Genomic DNA, 18,008 nt, shown 5'->3' with positions numbered 1-18,008 from the left:
AGAGGACAGATGTAGGTACAGTATTTTATCTCTAAACAAGGTATATATCCGCGTAGGGTAAGTACAAAGCATCAGAGTCCAACAGACCTGAGTTTGAAGCCCAGCTTCATCTCAGTTTCCTCTTTTTAAAAAGAGGACTAACAATCCCGATTTTGCAGATTTATAATCATAATCAAATGAAACTAAGGTAATGCTTATGAAAATACCTATCAAAGCACCTGCTGCTTTCCAACAGTTATTTTTCCTTTGCATATTTAAAAATGGTAAAATTACACTGTACACAGAATAGGGATATTTTGCAAAAAGCATTTATGAAAAATTATGATTTAAGATAGTATGTGCCCATTTGTATTCAATGGGTTCCTAAACTAGAAATAGTGGCCAAATAATGGCAATGGAGAATGCAAATGCTAACCTTACACTTAACTCCTTGCTATAGGTGAGGGAAAAAGAATCCCTTCACCAGAAAGATCACACATTTTTTGCTATCATACCCAAAGTGCCGGTTAATATAGCTAAAATCTAGATGTATAAAAATTGCCAAGATTTTTATGGGATACCCCTCCCCACCCTGAGTTTTGGTCACTGTAGTGATTAAGGTAGAAAGAAGAATTTCTGGATCATTAGACAAATATTTTTGAAAATAAAAAAACAATCATATTTGCTATAAAAGGGGGATTAAAAACTCAGTAATATCATTCTCTTTGGATAAGGTACCAAAGAGCTATCCTATGACAAACCAGTTTCTGTCTTTCAACACACAAGCAAATGTGTATATACATCTCCTCCCTCTATGGTAGTATTCTGTACACACTTCTTAGCATTCTCCTTTGCTGACTTAACACAACCCCAAGATTATTCCATGAATTCATATAGATTTGTCTCTTTGTTTTTAAAGGGTTCCTAATGTATATAATGTTTGTAGATATTTAGGTTATTACTAATCTTCTATTATAATCAATGTTGCAATGAATACTTATACATCTGTGTTCATGTCCAACTATGTCACTTACATTTAACATTTATGTATGTAAAGACATGTATGACTCATATATAGTTTCATATGCATGAAAAATTTAATTGTCTTCTGAAGTGGTTGAACCAATTTACAGTCCTCTAACAGTGCAAAAGACTGCCTATCTTCCACACACTTGCCAAGACTGTGGAAGATACTTTTTGATCTTTGCTTATCTGACAGGTAGAAATACCACCCAAGTCTTAATTTGTATTGTTCTTATGCTACATGAATGAGCCATCTTTCAAACGTTTTCCATTTCTCTATGTTTATACCGTTTCTTGGTCTTTCTATTGGACTATTGGTGTTTATATAATTTAACCCTCTGTCACATGTGTGGCAAATATTTTTCCCACTTTCATTTTTGTCTTTTTGTTATTTTTTTCCATGCATAAATTTTTGATACTCTTAAAGTAGAATTTATCAGTCTTTCCTTTCATGGATTCTGGGTTTTATTTGTGTGTGTTATTTAGAAAGGCCTTCCCACCTCCAATATTATTTTAAAAATTGTTCTATATTTTCATGTGGCACTTAAGGCTTAACCTTTGTATGTTTGGTTTTTTCCTCCAGCTAGAATTTATTTTGGTGTAAGGAATTTATTTTTTTTCCTGGACAAGTTACCCAGTTGTCTGGGTAACTTTATTGAATAATACTCTCCTTCCTCTCATATGAAATGCCACTATCGTCAAATATTAAAATATTGCATATTATATAGGTCTCTTCCTAATTCAGAAGAATATAAAAAATTCAAATGTAATGGAGATAGCAGCAGAACTGGTAGAGAAATTAAAACCAATGTGGAAAAACAAAACAAAACGAAACAAAAAATGATACCAATGTGGAAATGGATTGCAATCAAGTTCCCTGGCACTAAATAACCTCAGACATTAAATTAAAAGTAGGTAAGAAAAATAAGGAAGTTTTGGGATTGTTCTCTATCCTATCTGTAGAATTGGTTGCAAGAATCTATGATATTATAAAAACTTGTGGAAGTTTCCAGCAAAGAATGGATTTTATTGAATGTAATTTAAAAAATTTAAAGGAAAAGAATAATGGAATAGTTCAGGCGTCACTAATGAAAAAGTGTTTTGTGAAAGGAAGCCACTAACTTATTTTTCCCCCATTTTCTCTTGCAATTATCCATTGGTTTTCTCTGAAAGAGGAAACAGTCCTATGTCACCTAAAAATTGTGAAAATATGACATATCATTCACTAGCTTGTTCTGAATCCAATTATTGATTACAACAGTATGTTATACATTTTAAGGAAAAGTGTTGGTGAAAAGGAGAGGGGTCATTATTTGGGTGGTAACTCGGAAAATAATTCTTCAAAGCACTCATCAACAGTCCAAGTTCTCGGGAGTCGTGGAGAATAAAGGAAATCTGCCTTGATCAACATCTCCTATTTTTCGTCTTTTTGCTGTTTTTGTTTGATCTCCTTCCAAATCTTCTGCTCTCTTCCTTTCCCTGATAACAAGAGTTACTCTCAGAAACAAGAGACCAATTCATACTGCAGTATAAATGGCCAACTAACATCTTCTATATTTTTCCCATAGGGTTTTCACTGCAAAAAAACACAGAAGCTTTGGGCTAATGCAAAGATACCCCATAGGATGCTATGGCCAAGCGTATGAACCACAGGGTCAAGGTGGCTGGGTGTGAATCATAACGCCGCTATACCTGGCTAAGAAACCCTTAATTAGGGTAACAGAAGTATTTACTTCATAGGATTATTGTGAAAATTAAGAGAAGACAACACATACAAAAATACTTTTAAGGTGCGTGGCACATGAGTAAAAAGCTCAATACTTTGTTGTGCTGTGATTAATTTCAGATAAGCAGGCAGTTGTGGCTTAATAGCAACCAGAAATCATGTCATATTGCTCTGTAATTTGTACGAGGTATGTATGAGATAGTAGAAAGAGCATAGGAAGGCCTGAATTTGAGTCCAGTCTGGGTGACTATGGGAGTATGAGCTTGGGAAAGTAATATGCACTTTTTCTTGTTTTTTTAAGTTTATTTATTTATTTTGAGAGAGACCAAGGCAGCACAAGTGGGGGAGGGGCAGAGAGAGAGAGAGAGAGAGAGAGAGAGAGAGAGAGATTGAGAATCCCAAACATGCTCTACGGTGCTAGCAGAGTCCAAGGCTGGGTGGAGGGGTGGGGCTCAAAATCATGAAACTGAGAGATTGTGACCTGAGCCGAAACCAAGAGGCAGATGCTTAGCTGACTGAGCCACCCGGGAGCCCCAGTAATCTGCACTTTTTAATCTCAGCTTCCTTGTCTATAAAATCCTGACCAACCAGGACTCTTAGGAAGACAGAACAAGATAACGTATTTGTGTACAGAGTGTTGCTAACCAAAAAGTATTGAACATACATTAATTATTATACTGCAAAATTTCCATCCCCATCATAGATTATTGTTATATTCTTGGTTAACAGGTTCATACTCATTCGCATAATGAATGTATGTAAGATTCATTGTAGATATAAAAATAAATAATAAAGGAAACTTGTTATTGCATGCTTCTTCTTTAATAGAATTCTAGTTTTAAAAAAACCAAAAGTTCATGGCTAAGAAGGCATGGAGAAAAATGTTATGAGTCTTTTATGCATTCTTAAATTGAGTTTTTGGGTTCCTAATTAATTAAAAAAAAGAAAATATGCATGTTTTATCTTCCATCATAATCCAAAAGCATTTTTTTTCCCTGTTATAATTCTAGGCTGTGATGCCAATCTGCAATTTCTTTTCTGGATAAGTCCATTTTTATAGTATGATCTTGGTACTAACCTATTATATAAAAATTGGATGTTACAATACAATTAAGAAAAAGAATACTGCATTTGGAATCATCATATCACAAATAGACCCAAATGTAATGAGATATTTCTCCTATTCTTCAACTGTTGTCCTCAAGACTCTGAGGACTATCCATTCAATGTATGGCATGTTTGAACAGGAATCCCTTCCCAATTAATGGATGATGCACACGGAAAAACTCAGTTAACTGCAAAGAGAGTTCATAGGTATCATGCTACTATAATTTGTACCAACTGGTAAGATACCTAATAGACATGTCAAACATAATTTGGTCAAACCAAACTCTGGTCCCTACTCCTCATCCAGAATGACTCTTCCTGGAATGTTCCCCTCTCAGTTCATGGCAACTCCACCTTTCCAGTGGCCCAGGTAAAAAACCTAAGTCATTGTTGATTTCTCTCATTTCCCCCCCCTCAACCCAATATCTAAGGTGTCAGCAAATCCTATCAGCTCTCCCTTCAAATAATTCTCACCACACCTCCTGCCCCGTGTTAGTTCCTGGATTCTGCAACAGGGTGCCACCTCCCCTCCCTGTTTTAGTTTTCTCCATTAGACCTTATGGTCCCTAAGTTGCTAATTTACTTATACTTTGATTATTGTTTGTCCACAGGGAAGGAGACTGTTTTGTTCACTTTTCATCCCTTGTGCCTAAAATAGCAGCTGCAGGTTGAAGACACTCATTATATTGATTAAAAAAACAAACAAACAAACAAACAGCCTCTTAACTGGTCTCCCTGCTTTAATTCTTGCCCCCTACAATCTATTTTCAACAAAGCCTTCAAAGTGTTTCTGTTGAAAACTAGGTAGTTATCACTTCTCTACTTCCTGTCTTGGTCAGAGTAAATGCCCAAGTCTTTACAAGGGCCTACAAGAGCCTACATTATTTACCTCACTCCCAGCTCCCAGACTCATCCACCTTACCTTTGACCTTGCCTTCTCCTACTTTTGCTTCCTCATTCTGTTCTCACCACCCTGGCCAGGTGTACTGGCTGTTCTTTCTGCTTGAAAAGCTCTTCCCCCTACGGCCTCATGGCTCATCTTCTCACTTCCGTCAGCTCTTTGCTCAAATGTCCCCTTCTCAGACAGGCCTTCTTTGCCCACCCTGACAGTCGTCCCCTACCTCCACCACTCCTGACCCCTACGTATGCCGACAGTCAACCGACTTACATCACCCTACCTTTTATACTCACTATTTTTATTGACTTTCTTCCCTTCTGTAATCTGAGCTCCACAAGATCAGGGAATTTTTAAAATCTCTTTCATTTCCTGCTCAATCCTAGCACCTAGAACACTACTTGGCAAATAGGTGATGGTCAATTACTATTTATTGAATGAACGAAAAAAGCAATATTCTCTCAGCAGGTATCTAAACCCACCAAAGGTAGTTAGCGGGAACAGAACACATCCATTGTGAATGACTCTTACGGGTTATCCGTATTTGTTATGGTATCAGAAAAAGATCTGACATAGTAGTACATCAATCTTTCTCCAAATAACTGTTAACTCTACCCCCACGCCCCTGGTTTTGTTTGTTCTGTTTTGTTTTAGGGCACTAGTAAGGATTTCTTCCATTAAAATGTATTTATTTCATTGGCAAATTTTTTCCCAAATCTGCCTTACCCATGTTTTTCTGGCCACAGCTGCAAAGTTGAATATTTGATGCCAGAGGCAACTGATTAGGTTAAAATACATACTCTGCTTTAGGCTGGCATCCATTTGTATTTCATTATAAGATGATATTAAAAATTATGCCTTGGACTCTTAACTGTCTACAGCACAGCACATCTGTCACCCCAGTTTGTCCTGTCAATCTGCCTAAGAGAGTGGGTATAGCAGCCAGTGATACTCCCATTAGCAGATAAGGGAGTTTGAAGCCCAGAAAAGTTGGTAATATAGGAGACCCTTGGCATGATTTCCTACTTGTATTTTGAAAATTTTATCTTACTGGAAGTCATCTCAAACGCCAGGTAGAAAAGGCTATCCTGGGTCATACAATTAGTGTTTTTGAAAAAAGCCTCAATTTCCAACATGCTATTGGGATCTCGGACATCTGTACTTAATACCTTGTCATGATATTTCTTCTTGCTAAAGTTGAGCTCTAATAAACTGGCAAAGATAAACAGGATCCAACCACCCTGTGATTTTAATTTCTAAGAAGGTACATAATTTATGAAACTATATTTTTTGCCCTAAATTTTTATTCAGTGGTAATCTAATTTTAGACATCCCCTCCCCCAACCAGGCTGGTTTCTGAAGAAAAGTGCTACCTTCCTCCTCAGATTTAAAATACGAGACCATTATCCCTACTAAATAGAAGTCACCCTCTCCAAAATCATCTTTAGCTAAGACTCTGTGCCTAGACCAAACTCCCTCCCAAGTGCTCCTGTAGAACCCAAGCCTTTGTCCCAGCGTTGTCTCCTGGGAACTACCCATTTGCCAGCTGTCTCCTTCCACAGGATCCTACATTTCGGTAGAGCAAGGATTAACCATCTCTGTATCCCAAGCAGCTAACACAGTCCTTGGCACATGATAAGTGCTCGCTATATGAAGGCTGAATGAGTGAATGAAAGAAGGTAGTCATCAAGATGCATGCTGAGAGAGGGGGAAGCGGTTTTACTCAGATATTTGTTCCCTTCTATATCTTTGTGGCCTCTTTCCCTCTGATCACTTTCTACTTTCTAGACTGTAGAGTTTAGAAGTAAAAACCAGACATGACTTGTCCTGCTCCTTTCTCTTAGGAAGACAGGGGCTGGTACGCAACATGCAGCCATCTGGACCTCCGAGCTATCAGCTCTAAACGGGAGGGCAGACCCCGCTTGGGAAGGCCTGTGGTGGTCAGACATTGCCAGTCACTAGAGATCGGTCTGTGTAACTCAGGGGTTCAGCATTAGGAAGCACATTTGCTTACAGTTATCAACTAAATTCTCTGATAGTAGAAGTGATAGTCTGGTCTTCCTTATGATTTTTTCTTGTATTTTATTTACCAATTGGTTCAGAAATCAGGGCATGGAAGAGGAGTTTGTGCGTGTGCCTGTGGTGGCGGGGGGGGGGGGGGGGGGGTTCCTTAAATGTCTTCCCAGTGTGGACCAGCGGGCTTTGAGATTTTTAATTGGAAAGGCTCCCCTATGCTATAAATTACATGTCCTCCAGCCTATCAACTGTCTTATCAATAAAGGAGAAGATGGTAAGGCGAGCTATTGCTGTGAAACAACACATTCTTGTGAATTCAGCAAACCCCAGAAAAGCCCAGAAGCAAGTCATGATGATAAAAGCCTTTCTATGCCACCAGTAGAACATTTTATTTTGCCTACATTCCTAGAATCATATGGTTCAAAAGTATTAAATTACCTATATCAAACTTTCGGGCTCTCTCTCCTGATATCCTCCTTCCCCCCCAAATCTTTAAACCCTGTTCTGATGGGCATGCAACCATATGAATTAGATCCGCCAGGACCCCATCCACGCTTCTTCACATAATATTGAAGGAATGCTTGAGGCTGGGCATGAGAAGATGACAGATACCTTCCTATACAAGCCATTTGATTTAATCCATGGCGTGGAATCCAGAAGTATGGACCCAAAGGCATCAGCCTGATTTCGGGTTGAGTAGCTGTATGTGTCCTACAGACATACTTCATCCTTACCCAAGCCTGGAAACTGTACTAAGAGTTTTGGCAGATAATAAAAGACTTCAACAATTTATTTCGCGGTGGTGCTTATCATGGCAGGTTTCACACAACCCTGCCAGGCAGGTATCATCACCCACATTCTACAGATGAGGAAACAGATTTGAAGAGACACACAGCCAGTAATTTAAAAGGGGGGGGGGGATTTGAGACCTTATCTTCCAGACTTCAGTAACTGCACATGGTATTCTGATTCTTCCACAGGGCCACAGGGGTCCCCTCCCATTACTGGAAAATGTACTGTGAATGCATGGGACACTGATAGTGGAGAGGAATATGTGTTTAAATGAAGAGGAAGAGAATTACTGGTAGGCTTTTAAAGGACTGTGTCACTGTCCTGTGCAGAGAGGGAGAGGGTGAACAGAAAAGTGGTACACGGAGGGATGTACGGGGCACAGTAATTATGTGACTACCAGTCTGTAGGCCGTTATCCCCCCGTGACTAGATTTAAACAGAGTTCGGGGATGGTCATTTCTCTAATTTGTCTGAAGACATTACGTTAAGACACAATAAACAGGACACACCTATGAGCCTCTGCTTCTCAGAAGCTTATTTTTGAAGCTGAGCTTCCAAGATCTGTGGAACAGGCCTCGTTTGTTTCCTCTGTCACTAGACACTCTGGGTTTTTTCCTTTGTTGACAAGGGTTGAACCACCTCTTATCAAGGGAAGTCGGTCCCCACAAAATTGCCCCTGGGCCCCCAATCTTTTTGCTGTAATATCAGAATCCATATAAAATGCCACTCACTTTTACATGTGTTATCAGAATGAATAAATACTCAATAACCCAAAGTTCACCCTCAGACACATGTCCATGAGGAATTCCAGACATTTTGGAATCAGGGTCCCCAGAATTAAATCCAGTGACATAGTGTCAACATAGGCTTATTTTTCCTCTCTGGCCCTTTCCCTCCTGCACCCAATATCATTATGTCCCCCAAACTGAAAGTAAGGAACCTAGGAGGTCTAGAGTCATCCTTTGTTACACTCATTGCTGAGGTCTACAAAATATCCCTCCTCATGCTCCTGTCCATTCAACTTCTGTAACTGCTGCTCAAGTTCTCGATCTTAACATTTCTTTCCTGGTCTCCTCTCATGTTTTCGTCAATGGATTCCTTGCCTCCAGTCTCACCTTTGAAGACCTCCTTGGAGACCTGCTCTCCTTAGCATTAGTGTCACAATTCCTATCCTTTCTTACACTTTGATCCCTCAGTAAAGGTTTAAGGAGGTGCTCATCGCATCATCTGTCAAGGTTAGGTTGTCCATCCAACACCTCAGAACTCTGTCTCTGGCCATCACTCTTTTTTGACATCGTTCCAGGTACTAACAAAAGACAAATTCATGTGATCGAGCTATTCCTATCCCCTTGCCATCTTTAAAATATCAGGAACTATCCCTCTAATTCAGCAACTAATCATTCCTATCATCTAAAAAGGTTTTTATCATCTGATCACATGTTCCCATACTATTCAGAGAAGAGCCAAGAGTTTCTTTTCTTTTTCCATCCCATTATACTTTCTATCACCTCCCCCTGCCACACCTGACCATGCACCACAGTTATCAGCTCTGATCTTCGGCCAGGCTCTTGCTCTTGGTGAGTGGTCAAGGTACACACCTTTGAACAATTACTTTGATTTAAACCTTTTTTTCCTGTGTGATGTATGAGATGCACAGCTCATCAAATGCATTTCTCTTGGACTGTAAGTTGCTGGAAGGCAGGCCTACACAAAAGCAAAAGGAGCTTTTTGCTAATAAGAATGTATGCAAGTAGATGCTGTTTGATGATCTCTGTGTTTGAGAGCACTCACAGCTACTGAAATAATACGCAAAATTTAAGAGTCATATCTTGCTCTCAGTCTTGGGCATATAGTTGCACCGTGTTATCCGCCCAAACACCCAGTCACTTCCACATCTGGTGTAGTTGACGGTACCCGAGAGCAGTGTTCGCTGTGATCTTGTCTCGGCCCTGCAAACCCACGCTACAACCGTCGCTGGGGATGAGTGCCTATCACTAGAGCCTGTGCAGTTGGGACGAAACTTTAAATGAGGATTCAAGTACACAGAGCTTTATCAGTGACCGGCGCCTCGTCTCAGCCGTACTTACTGGGTGAGGTCGGGGAGGCTGCACCTCCTTCTGTTGATGTGGTTGGAGGCTTTGTGTCTGGCACCGGCAGAGGCACAGGCCTGGCCATCGGTGGTGGCGGCGGCGGTGGCAACATTGGGGTGGGAAGGAATGGGTTGTGCACTTTGCCTTGGCTACTCCCGTTGGGCTGTGAGGGCGGGAACAAAACAAACACGCAGAAGGAAAAGAAGAAACACATACCGACCATTAGCGGCTTCTGCAAATGAAACATGCATTAGTCCATCTTTTTATGTAAAATTACGAAGTATTCTAGCTGCTTGAGTTCTTGCATAAGAGCATATGGATTAAAAAACTGTTGGGCTGTCCTTAAGGCATTCCGCAAAAGTGTAGTCTTAGGCACACATGCTCAACGTAGCCTCAACTTATCTCTCGAATTACTTTGGCCTTCTTTACATCCTGCTTCCGTAAAACGACCTGCCAACTTGTGCTTGGAATGTTTCACTTCTGTATGAACTGCTACCTTCATCATCATTCCCACGAGTATTATTTATTTCATATGTAAGTGTTTTATAGGTTGTGGAATTATTCCGTCATGTCTATTTACACAGATACAATAAGGTTTCCCAAATATGCGTCGGAAATTAAAAATAATATTTTATTTTCACTCTTCAAAGTTGATATTATATAACATTTAATAAATATGTTAAGTGAACATGAAAAATTTCTTTCACATATTGTATAACATCAGGCACAGAAACTTTAGAATTGAGCTGTCAAAATTCTGCTAGGGAAAAATATCACTTCTAATTTTGATTTAAATTATATAAGCATATGCCATAAAAGTCATATTTATTTGGCTGCCTGATGTTAGAACAACCAAATAACAGCTCTTTAACAAAAGAAAGTTCCCCTCTGAAGAAAGCAATAAGATCCATTTTATTTTCAAGTTTTTCAAGATAGTCCCACAAACAGACCTGCCTTAAACCCTATAAAATATTGATCAAAACACAAAACCAGGAGTTTGATACTTATATACGATAATGTCATGACTATTTTTAAAAAGTTAGAAATTTAAAAGTGAGATTCTTGATGCTGGTGGTTACTTCAGACTTTTCATGGTCTCTCAGGTGGCCTTTCTGACTCCAGACTTCAGTGATACTGTGCAACCAATAATAACACCTGGTATTTAGGCTATAGTCCCGAATCAAAATTCAGCTGAGGGAGATCCAGTTGTCCCGGGCTTTTGAGCGTAAGCTTAATAATTCTGCAGACACAGCCTCAGTTAGCCCCTCATCTACGTTCTCTTATATATTTGGTATTGTTCCTCAAAGATATCTTGTCTGACAATCAGAATGCTGTGCTTTCTTGCTAGCAAACTTGTCCGTGTGTTATTTCTGAGCGGGCTGAAAGTCCGTAAGTGAATGCTTTGGAATAAGCCAAGCAAATGAATACACAAGCAAAAAGAAAAAGGCCCCATATTGATTTGTTGTCTAGACAGAAATGTATCTGCTAACACATCACCAGACATTAGTCAAAGCTGCCTGTTCTGTCTCAGATATGCAGAATCAGGTATTTCTGCACGGGAGGAAAATCAGTGACAGGGCCGTGTGATATAATATTCTAAATTAGGCAATAATAATTACGGCTCATCTGCAGCTTCGTGTGCAGCTATTAGGAGAAAAGGAAAATCACATGTAGCTTTCTGTTGGTCATTATTTACTATTCATTATTATTATTATTATTATTATTATTATTGGCTTTGGGATGCAGCTATCCAATTGTAAACATTTAGTTCCATTTTGAAACAAAATTTGTGATTTTTTTTAAAATCACTTTTACATTTGGAATATTATTTCAAATCATGATTATTTGGTTGCTTAGAGAAAAAACGAAAATATTCATTTGAAGCTGCCGAATACTGTTTAGCTTTATACAAAGATAAGTGGGAAAGATAACCTACTTGCAGAAATAACAAACCATAATAAACTGTACTTCGAGCATCTTGAGTTCAAGTACTGGTCAACTTGATCTAAAGTGTTAGAAGACTGTATTTTTAAAAAATATCAACTTAGCTGATCTGAAACATCTGTGCCCCCTTCATCCCCCACCCCTCCCTTCCCCTCCAAATCATTATTTAAAATTATTTGGTCTTTCTATTTTGTTAACTGTGTGAGCTCGAGGGTTAGTGTGCGTGAGGTGGAATTATCAGCCCACAGACCTTAGAAGGTTATACAGTTCACCCTTGAGATGATTTATATCCATAAACTTGACAGTTGCGAACTTAACACAAACACTTTTTAAACCCTGGCCAATCACTCTTAGAGCAAGTTAACTTTCCCACAATCTAGAATAAATATGACATTTGCCTGCAGTCCATCAGCACAACATTAGAGCACAATGTCACATGGTCATAAGGTCTCCCCTTGTTATTTTTACATTCGGTTAATATTTCTAAAGAAATTGGAAAAAAAAAGGAGGTCTCCTTACATTGAGGAACCCCACCTGTCCAGCCTGCTGACCAGCATCAGGGCAGACAAGTTGGACAAACTCTTTCAGCGTCTCCTGAGGGTGATAGCGGATGGCTGGGTGAGAGAAGTAAGGTCCAGGCTGCTGGATAATGGGCGACGTCGGAAAATGAAGAGTCGACGGTGTTGCATGCGGGCTTGCTGTAGGAAAAGAAAGCGTCAGAGTCACGAAGAGACAGACCCGCTCTGCCACAGCTCCTAAGCCCGGTCCAGCTTCCTTTTTCTTTCTTTCCTGACCCAACTCATACCACTGCTCATGTGGCTGAATTTAACACTGGGTACATCTGATAGATTTTCTTCCTTAAGGCTCTAAGACAAACATGGAGGTTAGATTAGGGTAGAGTTTCAGGCTGTCTTTCCATTTTCAGTGGACATGAGTTATAAAGGCATTAATAATCCTTGGTGAAGCTGAAGATTATTCATTACCTTAAGAGCCTTTTTAATGAAGCAAGCAATAAAAAATGTATTTGGTAGATTAGACCTGATTTAACTGACATTACATATGACAAATTCTAGTTTGCACATATGGATCCTCTTTCATGCTGAGCTAACCCATAGACAATAATTCATTGTTAAAGCTCTTATACCCCTTTCAAGGAAATTTCTAGGGACTAATACAGGATGAAATTTTTTTGAAGTATGTAGTAAATGATCACTTAATGAACCTGTGTAATTTGGATGCCTCACTTTACATGGAAGGTTCACGTAGCCTTTTTTTCTTTCTTTTTTCTTTTTCTTTTCTTTCTCTCTCTCCCTCTTTTTTTTTTTTTTTTTTTTTGGCCAATTCAAAGCCAAAGTCAGAAATGCATAAATGTTAGACAGGGGAACCCACAGGCTGAGTGGGCAGTGACCCCTGCTGAACTGTGGGCCCTCTGCCCATAAAAATTGATACAAGATGTCAGACAACTATTACTCCTTTTTATTTGAGCCCTGCTAAATTTTATTTGTACAAGAAGATTACATTAGATTAAAAAACTTATGTGAACCGCTTGATAATGTTCCTGAGAGAACTTCTGCCCTTGAATTCGAAGGGTGATTGATAAAATCTGCTGGAGAATAAGAGCAGCACACAGGGAGGGTCGGAGATACTCAAACCAAGTGACGCCAAAGCAGCAGCTTTCCTCAGGGAGGGCCAGAGAAACAGCCCCCAAATAAAAGCAGGGGAGAGTGTTTATCCTGCCTTACTCTTTGCAATTTAAGTCTTCAAACTCTGGGAGTCCCTGCAAAGGCCAAACAAAGGGATACCCCAATGTCTGGGGAATAAGATTTTCCTAATACCGAGAGGGACCCATAAAAGTGTGGAACAAACGAAGCAAGACAGGGCACACTTTCTTCCACCACCCCATAAGCATGGCTGAAGACTGTAAAAATCATACATCGCCATTGACCACTGGCCATGGGTTCTTTGTTCTTTACTGGGATATCTTTAGTATTGGGGTGCTTTGTAATAATTGAAATGGCTAAGGACTTGGGGGTTCAGAATAGCATCTGTAGCTTGCAAAGAGTGCAAATGGGGGTTTGGAGTAGAAGCGATAGTCTTAATCCACGTCTTGCAGATGATCTGAGGGGACCCTTCATTCATGCAACCTTTAATCTATCCCATAAACACTGATGGGGCTGCTACTATGGGCATGGGATACAGCAGGGTGCCAGCACACGAAGTTTCATCTTCAGTCATGCAATTGAGGGCATCTTGAACATAGCCTATTGAAACTAGAATTCTTGTGATCTTCTACCCTTTATACGTGCTCTTCTTCCAGTCTTTCCCATCTGAGTAAATAGCTATTTCTAGTTACTTGTTCACTGTCAGATCCCCAGAACAGTGTCTGGCCCTCCACAAATACTAGTTGAATGTACAACCAGCGATTGCATACAAGAGTGGTACAGAAACCAAGAACCATACAGATAGACTTAAAACTTTGGTTTTTTTCCCCACCTGGAAAAAAAGCCAGGGGGGTTATAGAAAAACTAGTAAAACTTAGGACTCCCCAAAATAAATGATAAATCTGGTGATGCATTATTGCCTCTGAGCTTAAACCCACAGGCTAAAACGTTAAATGGCTCTGGTCATCTCTTACTTTGCCAATTGTGCTTTAAAGAGCCAAAGGAGTTTTGTCTAACCTAACCATACCATCTGATATGGTATGGTTGTCTCTACTGGTAGCGAGAAGATGTGACCCAGCATCACATCCGACCAAATAGTTTCTAGTCAGGGGCAGAATGTAGTATTTCCCAAACAAGGCTGGGAACGTAGTAAGCACAAAAAAATGATAGGCTCGGTTTCTGCAGCACGTCAAACACAAACGTGGGAACTTCATTGTCAAGAGTCCCGGGGAAGCAGACCTTAATGATAAAGCGGCAATGCTTCAGGTGCTCGAAGGAAAGTGATAAATGATTGTTCAATTATGAAATTGTAGTGGCCAACAGAGAATGCTGCCCAAGGCAAAAAATCACTTGAGTAAATACCAGGTGGATAAAAGTTAAAGAAACTTGACAGAGGGAATCATTCAACTCATCTTGGGATCCCTCCGTTAATGTTAATAAACATCCCTGCCCTTTTTGTTATTGTTGTTAAATACGTAAAAGAACATCGTTAGCAACTTAAATTTAGATCTTAGTTTACTGTATTTTCCTAAAACAATTTCCCTTGTGCCCCAAGTTTAACAGAAACCTAAGAACACATGGTACTACATGAAATTAATTCTACAATGACTGACTTATAAGGACCAATTAATTTTTAATTAGCACCAGGAAATCATTTAACCTGTAGTTTCAAATTAGGCAATTGCTGAGTCTGTATTTCAGAGGGTTATCCTTCACAACCCTTACTTTCTCATGCCTTGGACCTTCTGGTTCAGCCATTAGTTCACTGTGAAACTGGGTATAAATCATTCAAGATCCTGAGCTTTAATTTCTTCAAACAGAAAATAGTTGTTATAGACATCGCACAGTTCTGTTAAATATTATTAAATACATGCTATTTCTTTAGATAAACTGCTAGTATTACTCTTACTGGATGAGACCCTTGATCTTCCATTCTCTAAAGCTCAGCCTTCAGCAACATCTAAATTTGTATTTTCTTCTCTCCTATTTCTTGTCTTCTCTCCTTTCTCTTGGATTAGATGTTTTCAGTGTGCCTATATGTTTATGTCTAAGTAGTCTCAAATCATTTTAGCAAGTGTCATTGGGGTTAAACCAATCAATCGCCCAATCAGTGAAATTCATTAAAGGTACATTGAGATCTTCCGGTCAGGGATCCTACAGAGAGAAAGAAACTACCATTATGAATCTGATGTGGTGTTAACGTAATGCACAAAGAATGATAAAAGTCCAGATTTTTGACAGAGGAAAACATCTCTTATGGACGTATGTGTGTGTGTGTGTGTGTGTGTGTGTGTGTGTAGTTGACACAATAAAAAATTATAGCACATTATGTAAATGCATATTTAGGTCCTCTAAAATGTGCATTATTTACTTGAGAGTCAATAAAGGCTTTTCTCAAGTGGTTACAGTTTATTGCAGTGCATCCGTCTGTATCCATGTTGATGTTAATACAATTTTGTGTATTAAAAGGCACTACAAAATTGGCTGCTTCTGGGGTCTAATACTCTTAGTACCCTAGGCCAGGAGCAGCAGAGAGTGTCAGAAACACCCTGCTCTGGGTGGATCTCACTACCGGTTTAAACTTTAACCAGAGGCCAGACTTATTTAAAACAACTGCTAGGCTTTTCACAAACAATACGAGTAAGAAGGAAGGAAATTTGATCAGGTTTTCTTTGGCCAGAACAGCACTGCCTACACATTCTGAACAAAGTAGCCACAATTCAAAAAAACAGGGAGCCAGAATTTTCCAAAGGGTGTAGAGCTCAGTTATTTATTACAAAATGATCATATTACTAGATACTTATAAAAGAGAAAGCAGGTCAGACAGGTTGGTTTACTTGTTTGTACTCCATTCCCCTCCCTTCACCCTGCTTCTTTAAAAGATTTTCTTGGTTTTAGTTTGAAAGAGAAAAAGCTAAAAATTTGACACTATATATATAAGTTAAAGATGCTTTCTCCTTTATTTTTTTTTAATGTTTATTTATTTTTGAGAGAGAGAGACAGAACGTGAGCAGGGGAGGGGCAGAGAGAGAGGGAGACACAGAATCCGAAGCAGGCTCCAGGCTCTGAGCTGTCAGCGTAGAGCCCGACGTGGGGCTTGAATCCACGAACTGCGAGATCATGACCTGAGCTGAAGTCGGATGCCTAACAGACTGAGCCACCCAGGTGCCCCAAGATATTTTCTTCTTTAAAGCAGATTTAAAACTGGAGACGGAGAAGGTCAAGGTCATTACTAGGTTATTATGTATGTTGAGAGACTTTTTTGATCCAAGTGACTCTTGGTCTATGAGTCCTCCATAGCGGGAAGGCCTTATAGACACATATTCTAGCTCAAAATAAGATGACGTCAGGGAGGCATAGCCAGGTAAGTTTGGAAACTTGTATTTCATTCTTTTATAAATCTTGAGGAAACAAAAAAAAGAGAAGAAAGTAATCCCTCCTCACCATTTTTAGTTTTGCCCAAACTCATAGAACCTTCCCACATTTTTCTTCCAACCAAAATTTTATGGGTGAAATATGTTCTTGTATTTAACCTGACACAGGATTATTTGCTTTACTCCTCATCCACAAACTGTCACAGATTCTCACAGATTGGACAGAGACTTGGATTCTTTTCACGTTAGCATTGGCTTTCGAGACTCCAAAGAAAAGCTATCAAGAGAGCAGCGCAAACAATAAAACCTAATCCCCCTTCAGGTGTGTGCTTTTAAGACCGTGTTACACGCGGCCTTCTTCCCTCACAGAAGGAATGATCACTCCCAAGCCTTGGCATTTGTAAAACTTCACAGTCTTACCATTAATCAACACTGAGTCAGTGGCAACAGGTGAGAGTCCAAACTGTTTCTGTGTTAGCACCATTACCAGAAAAAGCCACTCATCTCTCTTCAGTAGTAAGATGTTCTTTACACAAAAATAACCATTTCCATCAAGCAATGGGTGGCATTAAGAACTCCTGACTACTCATGTTTAAGAAGTAAAGGTTTTAATAAGGCAGAACTTTAAAAGAGGAAAGTGGAAGAAAAAAAAACTGCATTAAAGAAAAAAAAAAAAGCCTTCCACAAAGGCAAATGGAATTTGAATTATTTGGGTTGTCAACTACTATGTACTTGGCTTCCTCAGAAATTCAAAACCACAGTGTATAACACCACTGTAGCCTGCCCTAAAGCTGAGAAATCTATCTTAATGGTCCATAGCTGTAATTTATAAATCATGCATGATCAGACGTGCCACTTATGAAAGCCCAGGAGTTTGGAGTTATGGGATTTATTTTAACGGAGACGCAAGGCAAGGGGACTTAGCAATGGTTTTTAAACCATTAGGAGGTGGAGCCTTTTCTAAATCATAAACCTTTAAGTTGAGGCAAGCCAAGGTTTTCAAAACACACAGTACGTACCTTTAACGTCGCCGAGATGCATGTGAAAGACCTGGGGGTCATATGAGAGAAACATGACCTTGCGTGATGATGGGGAAAGCACCAGTATTTTTATATTGCTGCTACCAGAGTAAACTTGATTCTATGCTACATTTCTAAGATGATTGGTGTATTCTGTTCCATTTTAATTAAGGGGATCTTCAGGTTGGAGACCAAATTCTAACGTCTTCTGCAAAAGCAGACAGAAAGGGGGGCGGGGGGAACAGGCGAAGTTCTTTTAAAATTTTTATTTAGATCAATTTTACCTACTTAAAGACTCTTCTTGCTCTGAGGCCCTGGCTGATAACCTCGGCCAGGGGTGGGCAAACGTTTTTTGTAAAGGCCAGAGAGTGAAGGGGTTAGGC

At 39.5% G+C, this 18,008-nt stretch overlaps 1 protein-coding gene across 4 annotated transcripts in view; it reads right to left on the bottom strand.

Moving 5' to 3' along the window:
* NFIA (nuclear factor I A) overlaps nucleotides 1-18,008 on the bottom strand; it is a 377,477-nt gene that overhangs the window by 47,373 nt on the left and 312,096 nt on the right. For 3 of the 4 annotated variants that reach the window (XM_030324297.1, XM_030324295.1, XM_030324298.1), the window contains exons 8-9: nucleotides 12,091-12,269; nucleotides 9,625-9,790 (exon numbers count right to left, since the gene is read on the bottom strand). In XM_030324297.1, coding sequence (XP_030180157.1) covers nucleotides 9,625-9,790; nucleotides 12,091-12,269 — 345 coding nt within the window. The remainder of the gene's footprint in view (nucleotides 1-9,624; nucleotides 9,791-12,090; nucleotides 12,270-18,008) is intronic. The other variant, XM_030324296.1, reaches the window with a different exon arrangement.

This window comes from Lynx canadensis, chromosome C1 (assembly GCF_007474595.2).
Source record: "Lynx canadensis isolate LIC74 chromosome C1, mLynCan4.pri.v2, whole genome shotgun sequence".
NCBI classification, from domain to species: Eukaryota; Metazoa; Chordata; class Mammalia; order Carnivora; family Felidae; genus Lynx; species Lynx canadensis.
This window is presented reverse-complemented; position numbering and strand designations above follow the sequence as displayed.